At 37.9% G+C, this 14,510-nt stretch overlaps 1 protein-coding gene across 1 annotated transcript in view; it reads left to right on the top strand.

Moving 5' to 3' along the window:
* PPP1CB (protein phosphatase 1 catalytic subunit beta) overlaps nt 1-12,891 on the top strand; it is a 29,480-nt gene extending 16,589 nt beyond the window's left edge. The window contains exons 4-8 of the mRNA XM_048079451.2: nt 197-301; nt 5,282-5,353; nt 8,719-8,870; nt 10,395-10,529; nt 11,159-12,891. Coding sequence (XP_047935408.1) covers nt 197-301; nt 5,282-5,353; nt 8,719-8,870; nt 10,395-10,529; nt 11,159-11,263 — 569 coding nt within the window. The 3' untranslated portion in view covers nt 11,264-12,891. The remainder of the gene's footprint in view (nt 1-196; nt 302-5,281; nt 5,354-8,718; nt 8,871-10,394; nt 10,530-11,158) is intronic.
* The last annotated feature ends 1,619 nt before the right edge of the window (nt 12,892-14,510 follow it).

Below are 14,510 nucleotides of genomic sequence, written 5' to 3'. Positions count from 1 at the left end.
CAAGATAAGGTTAAACTCAAATATTTCTTCTTCTGCTGTCCTTGAAATACTATTGCAGGAGATTGAAACCTAATACTCTGGAATATATCTCTGTAAAGATGCTTTGGTAATGTCCATGGTCAGGTTGTGATATGTATTGTAGGTTGGCTTGAAGAAAACAGCTGTCTCTTCCTAATGTCATGCACTGTTCTTGTAGGCAAGCGGAGGTTTAACATTAAGCTCTGGAAGACCTTCACAGACTGCTTTAACTGTCTGCCTATTGCAGCTATTGTGGATGAGAAGATCTTCTGCTGTCACGGAGGTAAGTTGGTGACTGCTTTTAAAGGCCGTGTCTAACCTGATCTTTGGGTTAATATTATATCAAATGGAGCATGCATTTGCATACCTGATATTTAGATGGAGAGGCTTATCTTTATATTGTCTGTAAAGGTCATCATTATGTCTTGTGCTTTTCTGCGCACCTGGCAGCGGGCAGGTGTTATCCTAACCAGATACACGTGGCTGCCTTTGCCAAAGGGGTGTGTCTAAGTATTTACATCAATATGTCCCTCTTTGAAGGACACTGAATACTAGAACTCATGCCTAACTTGCTTCATTTGCCGTAGCTAGGACTGCACGGACTGATAGCAAACACTGGGAGCTGTAGCAGTAAATTGAAAGAACAAGTTTCATGAATAACCCCAGCTCTGTAGTCTTGGCCTCTTTAGCTGGTTTTGTAAGATGGTGGAAGAGAACTTTTTGCTCACATAATTAAACCTCTTGCTTGAAGTAAGACTAACATTAGATCAGGTCAACCATGGCTTGCCCTGACTCCATAGAACCTTCCCTGTTGGAAAACCTACATTCTGCTGCCTGTTCCAGTGCTGCCCGGTTCCGGTAGTGAACAAAGCGTTTGTTGTTGGTCTGCAAGAGGCTTGTGACTTCTGCCCACATCGGAACTTATTCAGGTGCTTTTCTTTGTAGAAGGAGACTCTGTATTTTTCTGGGCAGTGATGCTTCCAGGTCTTTGGGACCTGGCAGAGTCCTGTCACAATTCAAACAATTGACAACACTTTCCAAATACTGTTGTAGTAGAAAGAGCCGTCCCACCTTCTTGCAACTTGCAACTGCCTCCATTATTAAGCAGCTTGCTGCCTTGTATCAAGTGATCCAGAAATGACCTGGTAGGTGTCACAACGGCATTGTCAGTGAGGTGATTAGAGATTAGTGGAAGTAAGAGCCTTGCAGAAACTTCTAGTTTGACTGAACAGCTCTGTTGGGACGTAGACATAGCGTGCACACGAAATTCCTGAAGAGATTTCTTGAGACTGAGGTTGTATTGATGACTGCTACTCTGCCTTTATTCTTCATGAGTATCTTTACAAGGGCTCTGTCTGTATGGAATGTGCAATAAAAATGATCCTGCCTTCTCTTGCATCTTGTATTGGAAGCTTCAGCGTACAGTGCCTGCTAGTCTAAGCTTATCAGTTTTAAGCATAATATGCTCTGAGGTATTATCTTGTTTCTAAATGCAGAATTAATACAGACAGTTGTGTCTGTGCTGGTCTCCAGGTAGCACTGGCATGTTAGAGAAATGGTTGTTTTATCATAGGAGCATTTCTTGTTCTCATTCTCATCGTTGTGGTGTGGTGTCTATTTTTTTTTTAAGGGCCTGTTACCTGTATTATGAGCTAGATCTCAAAATTTTAAGAATGTAAGATACAAAATAACATGCACAGAGGAAGTCATCAGCAATGGCTAAAAAAAGTCATAACTTTCAGAAAAAGCTGGTAAAAGAAGTGTTCCTTTGCTATTCTTATACCACTTTGTATTTTGTTTTATTTGGGAAACAGAATGAATGTTGACAAAATACAGGGGCGTTCCAGGTAAATAATTAAGCTTAGGTGGTGGAAGGTCATCAAGGATGCTTAGCAGGTAGAGTAGAATGCTTCATTCTATGAAAAAAACAAATACCTTAATGTTTATGTGCACTTCAGACCTGAGTTACAAGCAAGAAGCCTAGAAAGTTATTTTCAAGAAAAATATGAAGCTTTGTTAACTTATTGGGGGGGAGGGAGGAGAGGGTTTAACCTCTTTAAGGAAGGAAGAAAACTTCTGTTATGCATAGTACACTTAGAGGATCCTCTTGTGAAGAAAAAAAAAAAGCAGAACAGTATTTACCGTTTTATTGGTTATTCATTGTCCCTTAAACTTGTACAGGTTTCATCTGTAACTGAAATTACTGTCACTCACAAGCTGTAAAATAAAGTGAAACGCTTACTAAATGTGCTGTGTGCTCCTGCTAAATGAAAATGGCCCTTCAGCACTTAAGCTCTGCCCTTTTTCCACTCTTCTCCAATCCTGTCCAAAACTGCATTCCAGATCCCCTGAAGTCATGGATTGTCAACGCCTTTTCATGATGTTACTACTATAATAAACACTGAGGCAGCAGCACTAACCATACAACTCTGCTGGAGGTTGAAGCTAGCAGGTAGATATAAGGTAGGTGCCTTTTTTACTATATTGCGCATTTTTGCATAGTTTATTTTAAAAATATTGTCCTATGGGATATATAATAAAACTTTGCAAAACCGCATAACATAGTAAACAAAAGGCACCTAACTTACCCCAGTAGGCTACCTACAACAGCTTAAAATCCCAAATCAGCTTTTTTTTTTTTACTCAGACTTCTGCGTTCTGTATATCACAGTATTAGTCAAACCTCTCTTGCCATCCCTTTCTCCAAATGTTCACTCTGCCAAAGGATCTTTCATTGTAGTCTTCTCGCTTGCCTCCTCCCCTCCTTATTAAATCTCTTCCCTGTCTTTCCATGCTGCGCATAGAAGTCATATTCTGGCTTTTTTCTCAAAGCTGTCCTCTCAGATAACTTCTTTGTTCTTTATCTCACTTCATTGAAGCTTATTCCATAACCATTCCCAGCTCTGCTTTGTATTCTGTATGTATTGTCGTCTTTGTGATGCCATGTGCTAGTTCTAATCTTTAGAGACTTTTTGTGATAACTTCCGAATTTCTACAAATTAAGCCCATGCTGTAGCATCATGTTGATGAAGCACATTGGTCTGACCACATTAAATCTAATCTCAGAAATGAGAACTGTGTTAGTTTAGTAGAATGCTAGAAAAACAGAATCCCAGAGCTTGAAAATCTTCTATCTTGTGACATTCCTGACATGGAATGTATGTTGAAGCTGGGGAGTCTTCTTGATATTCCTACGTCGTATCCAGAGAGATCATAGGAGCTTTCTGGATTACACTCTAAAAATATGTAACAATCACTTTACCAGCTCTGCATGATGAGAGTGGTTTCAAATCTAGTGCCTGGACTTGATGAGTCTGCCAGGAGTAATGACAATTCATTTTCTGTTTTCCATTAGGGAGGGTGTGCTCTTACGCTTCAAGAAGATAATGTGCTGAATGGTACTTTTTTTGTGCTCGGCTGTCATTATGTGACAAGACAGCTTAATTCAATGGTGTACTTTTCAGTTTATTTTCAATACATGGGTTGCAGCAATCACTGTAGCGGGAGCAGCCTGACCGAGTTTCAGCAGCCTGTTTGCCTTAGCTCTTTGATTTGATGCTGATCGTGCACGGTTCTTGTCTGTAGATCTGAATTTCAGACGTTAGCTATTTCTGTTTGTGCAAGGGAAATTACGATACTTGGGGAAAGATGGCCTCTTGAATCATTACAGAGGTCTACAAACATGCAGGTAGTTTTGTGGGCGTTTGGTATTTTACAGCAGTGTAAAATAACAAAATTAACAGCTACAGCACTGAGACATGGTGTGTAATAACAGTTTTCTTTTAAAATACTTCATATTTTGGGTGTAACCCGAAATGTTGAGAGCTGTAAGCCCGCAGAAAGTCACAAACTGGTTGTGCTAACATCAGTGAGACTGCCCATTACTGTGTCAGGGTGTGGTGCTCCCTGGAACCTACACACCTTTGTGCTAATGTACTCTGCATGCAAATGGGTCAGGTTTGGGGAGGGAGAAGTGATAGGGTTGGTCGAAGCTTAAAAGCTGGTTATCTGTTTGAATTTATGTTACTCTCCCTGTATTGTTGTGCAAGTAGAACTGGCTTAAACTTCTTTGTTACAGTATTCATCAAAAGATTCACCTTTCACAACTCCAGGGTATTGTCATGAAGATACCTTCAACAAGCTGATGAGGACAGAAGGCTTTTATCATGAAACCACTCTAAGATTTCAGCTTTTTCTGTTAATACTTTTAGGAAAGTTCTTCAGGTCCTTCTTTACATCAAATGTGTTGGAGTCATTGTTGATCCAACATGTACGTTGCCACTGTCCAAACCTGGACGTTAGCTGAAGTTCCTTTATGTGGTGACTCCTCTCCAGTGACAGATTTCCTGTTACATTCAAAGTTCTGGACTGTGTAAAATGGATATGGCTTGCTAACACACAACATTTGATCACATTAGAACTACAGGCTCTTGTTCTTTATTTGGTGAACTTGTCGTAGGTCACTTAAGTATTCAGCTCACTTTCATACCTTTAGTTAAGGTCATGTTAAGATCCCAGAGCATCTAGTAGGCTTTTGTCATGCCTGTATGCCAAGTAAAACAGTTCTGGAGTGCATACCTAAGCAGTTCAGAGTAGCTTTGGAACCCCATCCTTCGGCTGTAAGTACATGTTAATATGACAAAACTATGCAAAAAGAGGTGTGTTCTGTGTGATAAATGACTTGACTCATCAAGGTACTGTGGTTTTATAAATGACTAAGCAGCTGAGCTGTAGTAGATGACTTCTTGACTGACTACCTTTGTGCTCCTGATCTATTGCAGTTGCAAAGTCTAGTATTCATTGACAGCATCCAGTGACTGCAGCTCAACTGATGGGTGGTAGCACATTGAAACTTGCTTACAATTTTAGTCATACCTGCAGGCTGCTTTGGCTTGTGGTCTTTTAAAGCTGGTAGGGTATTTTCCTGTAGCTTTTAGAAAGTAAGTTGCTTGCAAAGAAGGTAATCTGCATCCATTTTAATTGTACTGGCTTTCTCTCTAGTGCACTGTTAAAGAGAGCATACTTAACTGTAGAGTTCTGGGCTGTGTGGCCCGGTAGGAAAACAGTTAAAACTTCTTAGTAGTTTCAGTTATGTTATTCTGTGTCCTGTTCAGGAGCTTAATGGTCTTGCAGAAAACTGTTTTGTTTATATTACAGTGGAAACAATGGGTGCTGTATGACTTTGAACCTTTGTTTGTTCTCTGGAACCCTTTTTAACAGGTAAAATGTGTTTATAAAGCGCTTGGGTTTTTTGTACTTACAGGACTGTCTCCAGATCTCCAGTCAATGGAGCAGATCCGGAGAATTATGAGGCCTACAGATGTTCCTGACACAGGTGAGTGACATGGAATTTACTGTAAATTGGTGTTAGTGATGAAACAGGTTTAATCAGTTTCTGTACAGGCGATAGTGCAATGACTGAATTCATTAACTCAGTACAGTATTCGCTGACTTCCTTGCAGGACATGCGTCTTGTTCCTCATGATGGCTCAGTTATCTGGTACTGCTAGAGGTTATTGCCCACATCATTATTGCTTGTTATAACAGACGAAGACATCCTATCCAAGCCTTCCTTAAACTCAGAAATCTAATGGAAGATCAAATGAAACTCAACAGCTTGTTATTTTTCTTGCTTTGACTAGGCTAGGCACACCCAAACGTTATAGTCTGTCGAAGAAGATAACTGTTTAAAGGTTGCTGAGTATTGAAGTATTTGGGCTTCTCTTTACCTGGGGCCAGTAGTAATGTCTCCTTCCTCTTCAGATTTGTATAGTCACTTCAGAGTGATTGGAATTTCATTGCTTATATCAATATACCAGTCATGAAGTTTTCTTCTGCTAATTAGTTATACTTTGTGTACACGTATTGTGCGGAAAGCACTGGAAATTTGCATTCAATAATCTTTTGAATGGTATTAATTACCTTCTGTAGTGGCCTATTTATTCTAAACTTTGTTACTAGTGGATTGAAAAGACTGTCAGGCAGTACAATAGTATATTTTTTTTTAAGACTACCGTTGAAACTAATATTTTAAGTTAACTTTCAGAGGGCTTATCACATTTAAAGCTTTTGGAAACAAATTATTACAATTAACCCTTGGAACAGAAGAATTTTACTTCCTGTAATGTGTTCAGTGTTAATGCTTAGGAGTAATTCAGGGTCTGATTTTAATATCCATCGTCCCTTAACTATACTTCAGTGCAAGCTGGTATATGCACACTTGAAACTGAGATGCGTTACTAGATGAAGTAGTCATTTATAATACAGAAATACTCAAGTTCTTCCTCATGCTATTTATAATTCACTCCATATCAACATAAATGTCAGTACAAATGAGTCAAACTTTAAATTTATCAGATCTTTCAGAAAAGGTAGTTTTATTCAACAGGCTAATACTACTGCTTGGGCCACCCCCACTTCAGGAATGCCCTTGCAGAATGTAATTCCAGTTTCCATGGACACTCCACTGAAATCATGCATTCCTAGTACCTCCTAAAAATAAGCACAGATTTTTTTTAAAAAAGCTTTTGATCTACTGAGTGGATCAAAATTTGCTGTCTTCATTTTGCTTTCAGAAGCAATAGCCAGATGTTTACCAGCAGAGGTAAAAGTGACAGTGACATTGAAGGACTTTGGTTTTTTGGGCCTACTTGAGGCAACTGATATTATTGAATGGAAGTAAATATTGTGGAAAATAAACTGAAGCAGTCTTGCTGCTGTGAAAGTTATGAATTCTTAAAAGCTATCCATTCCTAGAGGGACGCTACTTCATGAACACTTGTGTTGATGTAGAAATTACTAGTAGATGTTCTTGTGGCTTGTGCTGGTAAGATTAGATCAATTAGACCATTACGATAGCTTCTTGTAGTCTGATGGAAAAAGCCTTTGCAACGTCAATTGCAGTTTCAAGACCTCTTATTTTGATGGCTTTTTCATGGGGTTTTGAAGCTGTTTGCTCAAATCTAAGTCTGTATTCCAACTTAAATCACTTGCTTTAGTAACACTTGTAGTTGCATTTTGTGCGGCCAAGGTATTCTGGTTGACATTGCTGACCATTCACTTATTAGGAAACTTTAGCTCCTTTTGTGCAATCTTGAATATCTCAAAGCTGTGTTCTGGTGTTCTTCCAGCCAGCCTAACCTATTGTCATGGTGGGTGTTTTATGTTAAAATAAACCTATTGGGGTGGCAAGGTTTAGTTTTAGTTGTGTAGATGGGACAAGCTTGTTGCAGGGTTCTGTTATACAACTGTTAAAAGATGGTAGGACAAATTAGCTTACAACCATGTATGACCCGAAACATTATTTGATCTCTGGCAGAGAAGTACTTCCTAAGCAGTTGAGACAAGCAGCTTCTGCCACTAGTTGGAAATTCCTGCTAAGAAACCACTAGGGATTGCAGTGAAACTATTGTTTTGAAAAATGTTATATTCAGTATAGAACTGAATTTCAGTAAGTTTTCATCAAATGTCATCTGTATTCAGTAATTTATTTCTGGATAGATATTTAAAATGGAGTTCTACTTGCTCTGTTACATCTTTCAAAAGCAAATCAAATAAAGGCAAGCTTCTACAGAGGAACTGTAACTGTTGCCAAAAAACATTTGATAGCTGTGTATAAAGACAAAATACTCCAGTTGCACAACGAGTTTCTGACATTGATTTTGCTTGAATATAACTTGCAGGATCTTTTATTTTTAAAAGTGTCTTCATTATCTTGTGTAGCTAATAACGGCTTAACTGGAAATCAAACTTTGAGTGCCTATTGTGTCTCCTCTTGGTTGTGAAACAAAGTTCTTAAGTAGTTTAATACCTAAGGGTTAGTCATCATAGGTGAAGAAAGTACTGTTCAATACAAACTGAGATACAGTTTGAATGCTCTTTGGCTTGTTTGTATTGCAGCTGTATTGGCCTTAGGCATTGCAGTTGAACAAAAGGATCCTCTTCAGTACACAGTTTTAACTCAGTGTTAGCTGACCTTTCATTGGCAGCAGAGAGTGCTGCCAACAGATCTGGATTTGATCTGTGCTTTACCAGTGCTAAAAATTACAAAGATTTTTTATTACTTGAATTTAGGTTCCAAACTGATTGGCATGAAGCTTTTTGAAAAGTCAGGGGTAGTCCAACCAAGCTGAAAGTGCTACTTGAAACCATTTACCAGAATTTTGTTAAATTTTGATTTAGTCACGGTTATTAAGGTATTGTAAGAAAGCTTTGACATTCAGAAGCTCGTGGTACAAATTTGTTTGTGGTATTTCTGACTGGTCCTGTGCAGGATTCTACAATTCGCTGTGACTTTCAGACTAAGCTTGCTTGGTGAGCTGTGAAATTGATGGTTGTCTTTTAAAGTGCACTCACTGCAGTATTTTTGAACTCCTCAAATGCTCACTGTAAATATGCTGAATATTGCAACTAAGTATTATTTCAGGGAGATGTTTGGCTCTACTTTGTTTCATCTGAAGGTACTGTCCTTTGTAAAGGGAAAAATCCTGCCGATTACTCAAGGATTTTGCAGACATCTTTTGTCTCAGACAAAATTCAAATATTGCTATATTTGTTACAAAGGTGGTTTTTGTTTGGTTGTGTGGTTTTGTGTTTTTTTTTTCCCCTAGGAGATCTGCTCTGGTAGTTATGGTAAAACTGGTTTACTTGTAGAACAATACTGCCTAAGACTAACATCTTCACTTGCATTATCTTTCAAAGGCTTGCTCTGTGACCTGCTGTGGTCTGACCCAGACAAAGATGTGCAAGGTTGGGGTGAAAATGATCGTGGGGTCTCTTTCACTTTTGGTGCTGATGTGGTCAGTAAATTTCTGAATCGTCATGATCTGGATTTGATCTGTCGAGCTCACCAGGTATGAATTATACTGTTGTTGCTTAAAACTTTCCCTTCTACAATTTATGCATTTTTGATGTTGGTTATCTGTAGGATATATTTAAACTTAGTTGGTGTTGCTTTACTTTCAGAAAAAGAAAAATGTCCATAATAAAGGAAATATAAGGCTGCATCCTACTGTTGTCTCATATTGAACTGAGTTTCTGATATCAATGAAGTGAAATATTAACACTAGATTTCTCCAGTGATCGATCTCGTTTGTCTGTCAGACTATTTTATGTGAATATTAGAGATGAAATGTCTAGGCTTAAAGTGGCAAAGTAAACTCAGGAACCACACTGAAGTTGCAGAGTTGTTCCACTTCAATATTAGGTAGTTCTCAAGTAATTGCAGCTTAAATGGTCTCTACTTGACTTCATGGAAGTATTCAGTACATTTTTGAATGTTTCTCCAAACCTGTACATAAAATCTTGCACTGCTGCCTTTTAGTTCAGTAACCTAGAGTACTTTGGCGTAGGTTTGTTTGACTTGCTGAAATGTGGAGAAAGCAGGGTTATTTTTGGCGCTGTCTTTAAGTACACATTTTTGTTTGCAATTTTTATCAAGTTATTTTAAGCAAGTGTCCTGCGTAGATGGACATCAGGTTTCAGTTTCTTGTGTAACATTTCAGTTTCATTATTTAGTTGACTTAAAAAGCTCTGGCATGCTGTGAAGGAAAAGTAGATTTTTAATCGTGGTATGGCTAAGACTGGGTACCCTATCAGAACGCTTAAATACTTCTTACAATTTTATTGCAAAAATACTGATATGCAGGATAGATGTTAAGATTTCTCAACTGCAGATTAAGATTCCTTTCTGTGTTCATGTAGTTGCTTCAGCTCTTTATTAAAAGTGTAATATCTTTCAAAAGACCACAGCAATTGGACTAAACTGAGCAGTATTCTGATGTGCACTGATCTCAGTGTGTTATAATGCGAAGCTTCTGTTTTGGGGAAGGGGGAATATCCTTAGTTGATATGTTGTACTGCTTGTTCTATCTTAAAGGTGAATTGTGCTCTTAGAGGAAGCATAGCAGAACCACCTTGCTCTTAGATGTCAAAATTGACAAAAGCCTACACTTAAGATTTGTGCAGTCAACACTGGACTAAGTAAAACTTCATGGTTCAATTGCAATGAAGGTAGTATCGAGACCTTTTGTGCTCTGAACTAACAGGTCAAACGTATCCAAATTCAGTGTATAGCCAATAATATGCTGGGAATCTGTAAAGTGACAGTGCATAATCAGACTTACAAGTATAAAAATGCTAAACAGGGAAGCTGATGCATAGTTAACGTTGGAGTTGTCAGACAGTTGAAGCTATGTGATTTGGCATTCACTGTCCATATAGACAAAAACGACTGAACCTGTCCTGTTTGAAAGCTGAGACAAAATACTTTTTCGGTGAATTCTGTTCATAAAAGTCCTGTTTGCCTCAAGATTGGCCTTTTTCTTCAACATGTATCTTTTTGTTTGAGAGCTGAATAATTTCTCTGGTGTTGACAGGTGGTTGAAGATGGATATGAATTCTTTGCTAAACGACAGTTGGTCACCCTATTCTCAGCTCCAAATTATTGTGGAGAGTTTGACAATGCAGGGGGCATGATGAGTGTGGATGAAACTCTGATGTGTTCCTTTCAGGTATGATATATTTGTACACTAAGTATTCCTGTAAGTGTTGGACTGTATAGACTGAATTAATCTGCTTGTTGACACGCTTATGGTTAGACTGGGTTGATACATTTGAGGTACAGAAATGGTGTCACAGCAGGCTCATGTCTGTGGACAGAGAAGTAGAATTGTAAAGCAACTATTCCCCAGACAACTGCGTGAGATTTGTTTTCCAAACTCCTAAGTATTAGTTACTACCTCTGTTTAGATCCTCATTTTAGTGTTACTTGGGTGATTCTTTAGTCATACCTAATGATCAGAGTACATAATTGTGCAGATTAATGGCACCCTTTCAGTGCGGTTATTCTGTTCAGGTTTTATTCTGTATTTCTCCTTGGATGTGATGTCTTCAGCTCCTTTTCTCTCCACTGTCTCCCCACCCCAGCGTAATGGCAGAACTAGAGGGATTTAGAAGTAGTAGAAGTAGATTTAGTTTTACATATTGCTGTTGTACATAGGATTCAGAAACTTGTAGGATCATGCTGTGATTTCCAGCTCCCCACCCTGTTCCTGCTGATTGAGATTTCATGTTGGCTTAATGGCATTTGAAATGTTCTCAGCTGTCAGTGACTCAAAAGAACTTATTTATTTTCTCTAAGATATTGAAACCATCTGAAAAGAAAGCCAAGTACCAGTATGGCGGACTGAATTCTGGACGTCCGGTCACTCCACCTCGCACAGCTAATCCACCGAAGAAGAGGTGAAGAAAGGAATATTGTAGAAACACCATCAGATCTGTCAAGGACAAAACTCCATATTACAGTATATAATAAGTGTGCACTGTAAAACCATCCAGCCATTTGACACCCTTTATGATGTCACACGTTTAACTTAAAGAGACGGGTAAAGGATCTTTATTAATTTTTCTAGTAGAAAGATGTGCGACACTGTATTGTAACAAGTATAGCTCCAAGTTCTAATATCCAGCATAGTTTAAAAAAAAGTATTAAAAAAAACTATTGCAACTACATATTCACACTTACCACGGTTTTTAAAGTTGACCAACATCCCAGTTAAAACTTGATGTAATAGTTAAACCAGATGAGAGCATGATGTTCCATTTGTGTAATGTGGTCTTATTGTTGCTTGATTGCTTTTACTTTGGTTATTTTGTAGCTAGAATGATGCAAATATGGTATCTAGTCATACTCCCTGGCTCTCTTTGAATTTGAAATAAGAAAGGGGCTTTTTAGAACAGCCATTGATCTTTTATCCTCCCCCTAACTTCATGTTACTCATAATAATGCCGCGCAAATATGTGCTCCGTTATAATGCAAAGTTTATAGTACGGTAGTGATTAAAAGGCAAACTAATTCCAACATGCCTAGACTGGATAGCTTGACAGCCAACGTAAATTGGAACAGAAAACCCTGTCTTGACTTTTTAACTTAAACTGCCACACAATGAATTTGTGCACTACACTATTTTAAATTATTGACATTACACTGTGCTATGGCACTTCATTTAACTTACGACAAAAATGGTATTGCCTATGAGTTGGTAACTTGATTATGTGGTACCTTGGCTTTAGTTTTATTAGCATGAAACACCTTTTGGCATGCTTAGCTTCCAGGTAACTCCCTACCTGCATCAGAATTCATCTTGCATAGTTCCACAGAACATGAAGATCCTTATTTGCTAAGCCTTTGACAGCTGACATTCTTTTTCATAAGAGGGTGTATTTAAATGGATGTTCATCAGTGGACAGTGGGTTGGCTGACTAGTGGTGAGCTAAAACTGCTAAATGAATGTCCAACGATTATAAGGCTTATGTCACTAAAGATTATATCCTTTGGATTTTCATGATCAAATTTCATATACTATTGTATAGACTTCTGCTTTGTAGTGTACTATAGTAGCAATAATTTCTGTACATGATCAAGAGTTATGCAGTATTTCTTTTCAGTTCTCTCCTTTCTCAAAAGGTAAAGATTGGCAAGAGGGTGAGATACAGAGAAGTTTATAGTAGGATACATGAAAGGCACAGATTTGTGATGCTTTAGGATGCAATACAAAAGCTTTTACTGAATATTGTTGAATTTGTAAGATTATTTGGGGGAAGGCTGCAGATTTATACCATTCTAAATGTGCATCAGTAGATGTAAAACTCTTGACTTCAGTATCGTCTTTGAAAATGTTAAATTGAAGATTCTGATAACTTACATTTTATGAACTGGCACATTATATAATGCGAGAGTTATATTGATTTCTGACACAGTGAGCAAGTTCTTCAAAATGGATTTAAGTCTCTTTTCTAATTCCATTTTTGTTTTAAATGCATATTTTAAATGTAGTTTTTTTCATTTAGTAAAAGTTGTCTAATTCATTTGAATGAAGTCTGACTGGTTATTTTTTACTGCTGTTTACTGTTAGTCAACAAGTGTGGGCTTTTTTTTTTAAAGTAGCATATATGTTAATATGTTACTGATTTATATTGGATTGGTCTGTGGTTTTGAACAGTGGTTTAATTTACCCCATCGTGAAGCAAGTTGACTACATAGCATCAAATGTAGAGGTAGTTTTCATCTGGTACTGCTCAAAGATGCTTGTTCTTGCAAGTCAGTGATGACAGCAGTGTGAGTGAGAGTATTGTTGGTTCTTCACAAGGTTATTGATGAAATCTGTTACGTAGACCTTGATGAGGTAACTTCGTGCTCTTCAGTCATTGCTTACTTGAGGTTTGGTTTTACGAGTTTTGAAAATGATACTTTTTTGCCAAGTGCCAGCCTCTGTTATAAGGAATGTTACCGAACAGCTGGATTAATGCTTTCTTATTTTTTCCTTAGTTTCTGGAACAGTGTCTTCTGTATGAAATGTCCAGGTGTAAAGCTATATTTGTGAGTACCTAATGTGCTCACTTTTACTACAGAAGCTGCCGCAAGGGGAGAATCTTAAGGCATTCTTAAGTGTCCTAAAGAAATAGGATATTCTTGGTTTAATTTTATTACGCTATGAAGCCAGATGTAGTGGTGGTATCCTGAAGAAATTGCTGTTTTTGTATAGCAGCAATCACTGGCAATTAGTTTGATTGCTTTTTTACCACTGGGTGACTGGGATGCCTGCCAACATCCTTCATCATCCCATACTAGGTTAAAAATACAGGGTTTAATAATCTTAACCTCTACAGATGTTTCTGGTATGGAATATCAAAACTAAGTCAGGAAGACAAAACTTACTGTACCAATTCAGCTCACATTTACAATGTTAATGTGGATCTATTGCCCAATATGGAAAAAGGTAGAAATGAGAACCTGAGACTAATTATGCTCTGATAAAATTAATTCTTGTAAAGTAATTGAGATGGTCCAGAAATCAGTAGCTTTTTATAACTTTCATTTAATCATCTGTGAAGTCAACAACCGCAAGCAGCGTATGCAGTTCTTACTGGAGCGTTAAATATTTGAAAGATCTGATGGAAAAGTTTGGCTTCAAATACTATGCTTTGAGGTGTAGCAACAGACCTTGTGAGACAGTAGCTACGTTGGTTTCTGATCTTTTAAACTGTCAAAGGTTTGGGGGCTAGAGTTTCAAGCATAACATAGGGTAGGCTTTTTTTTTTTATCTCATAGAGATACAGACATGGAAAAGACAGCATGGATTTTAATCACTTTTCAAGCTTAAATCTCTTTGAAAGTCCCCAAAAGTTGGAAAAAGTGATGAATGCCTTATTGATTCTACAAAACATTGACATGCTAATAGTGTAATTCTCCTTGTTTCAGGCAAGACTGCATAATGGAAAACATCTATGCTATGACAGTGTTAGTATGAATGACTAGCTGGGGGGGAGCAGGACAAGACTAAGGAGAAGAAAGGAAATGACCCTGCTGCCTGTAGTTTTTGGTTACTTCAGTCAATGTCCAGGAAATTCAGACTGGCCTAACAATGTGGGCTCAAAGTTTTCCATGGAAATTGCTGATGGACTGATTGTTGACAACTTTTTTTTCATGTAAG

This window comes from Anser cygnoides, chromosome 3, assembly GCF_040182565.1.
Source record: "Anser cygnoides isolate HZ-2024a breed goose chromosome 3, Taihu_goose_T2T_genome, whole genome shotgun sequence".
NCBI lineage: Eukaryota > Metazoa > Chordata > Aves > Anseriformes > Anatidae > Anser > Anser cygnoides.
Note: the sequence above shows the minus strand (reverse complement) of the source record. Positions and strands in the feature narration are given on the sequence as shown.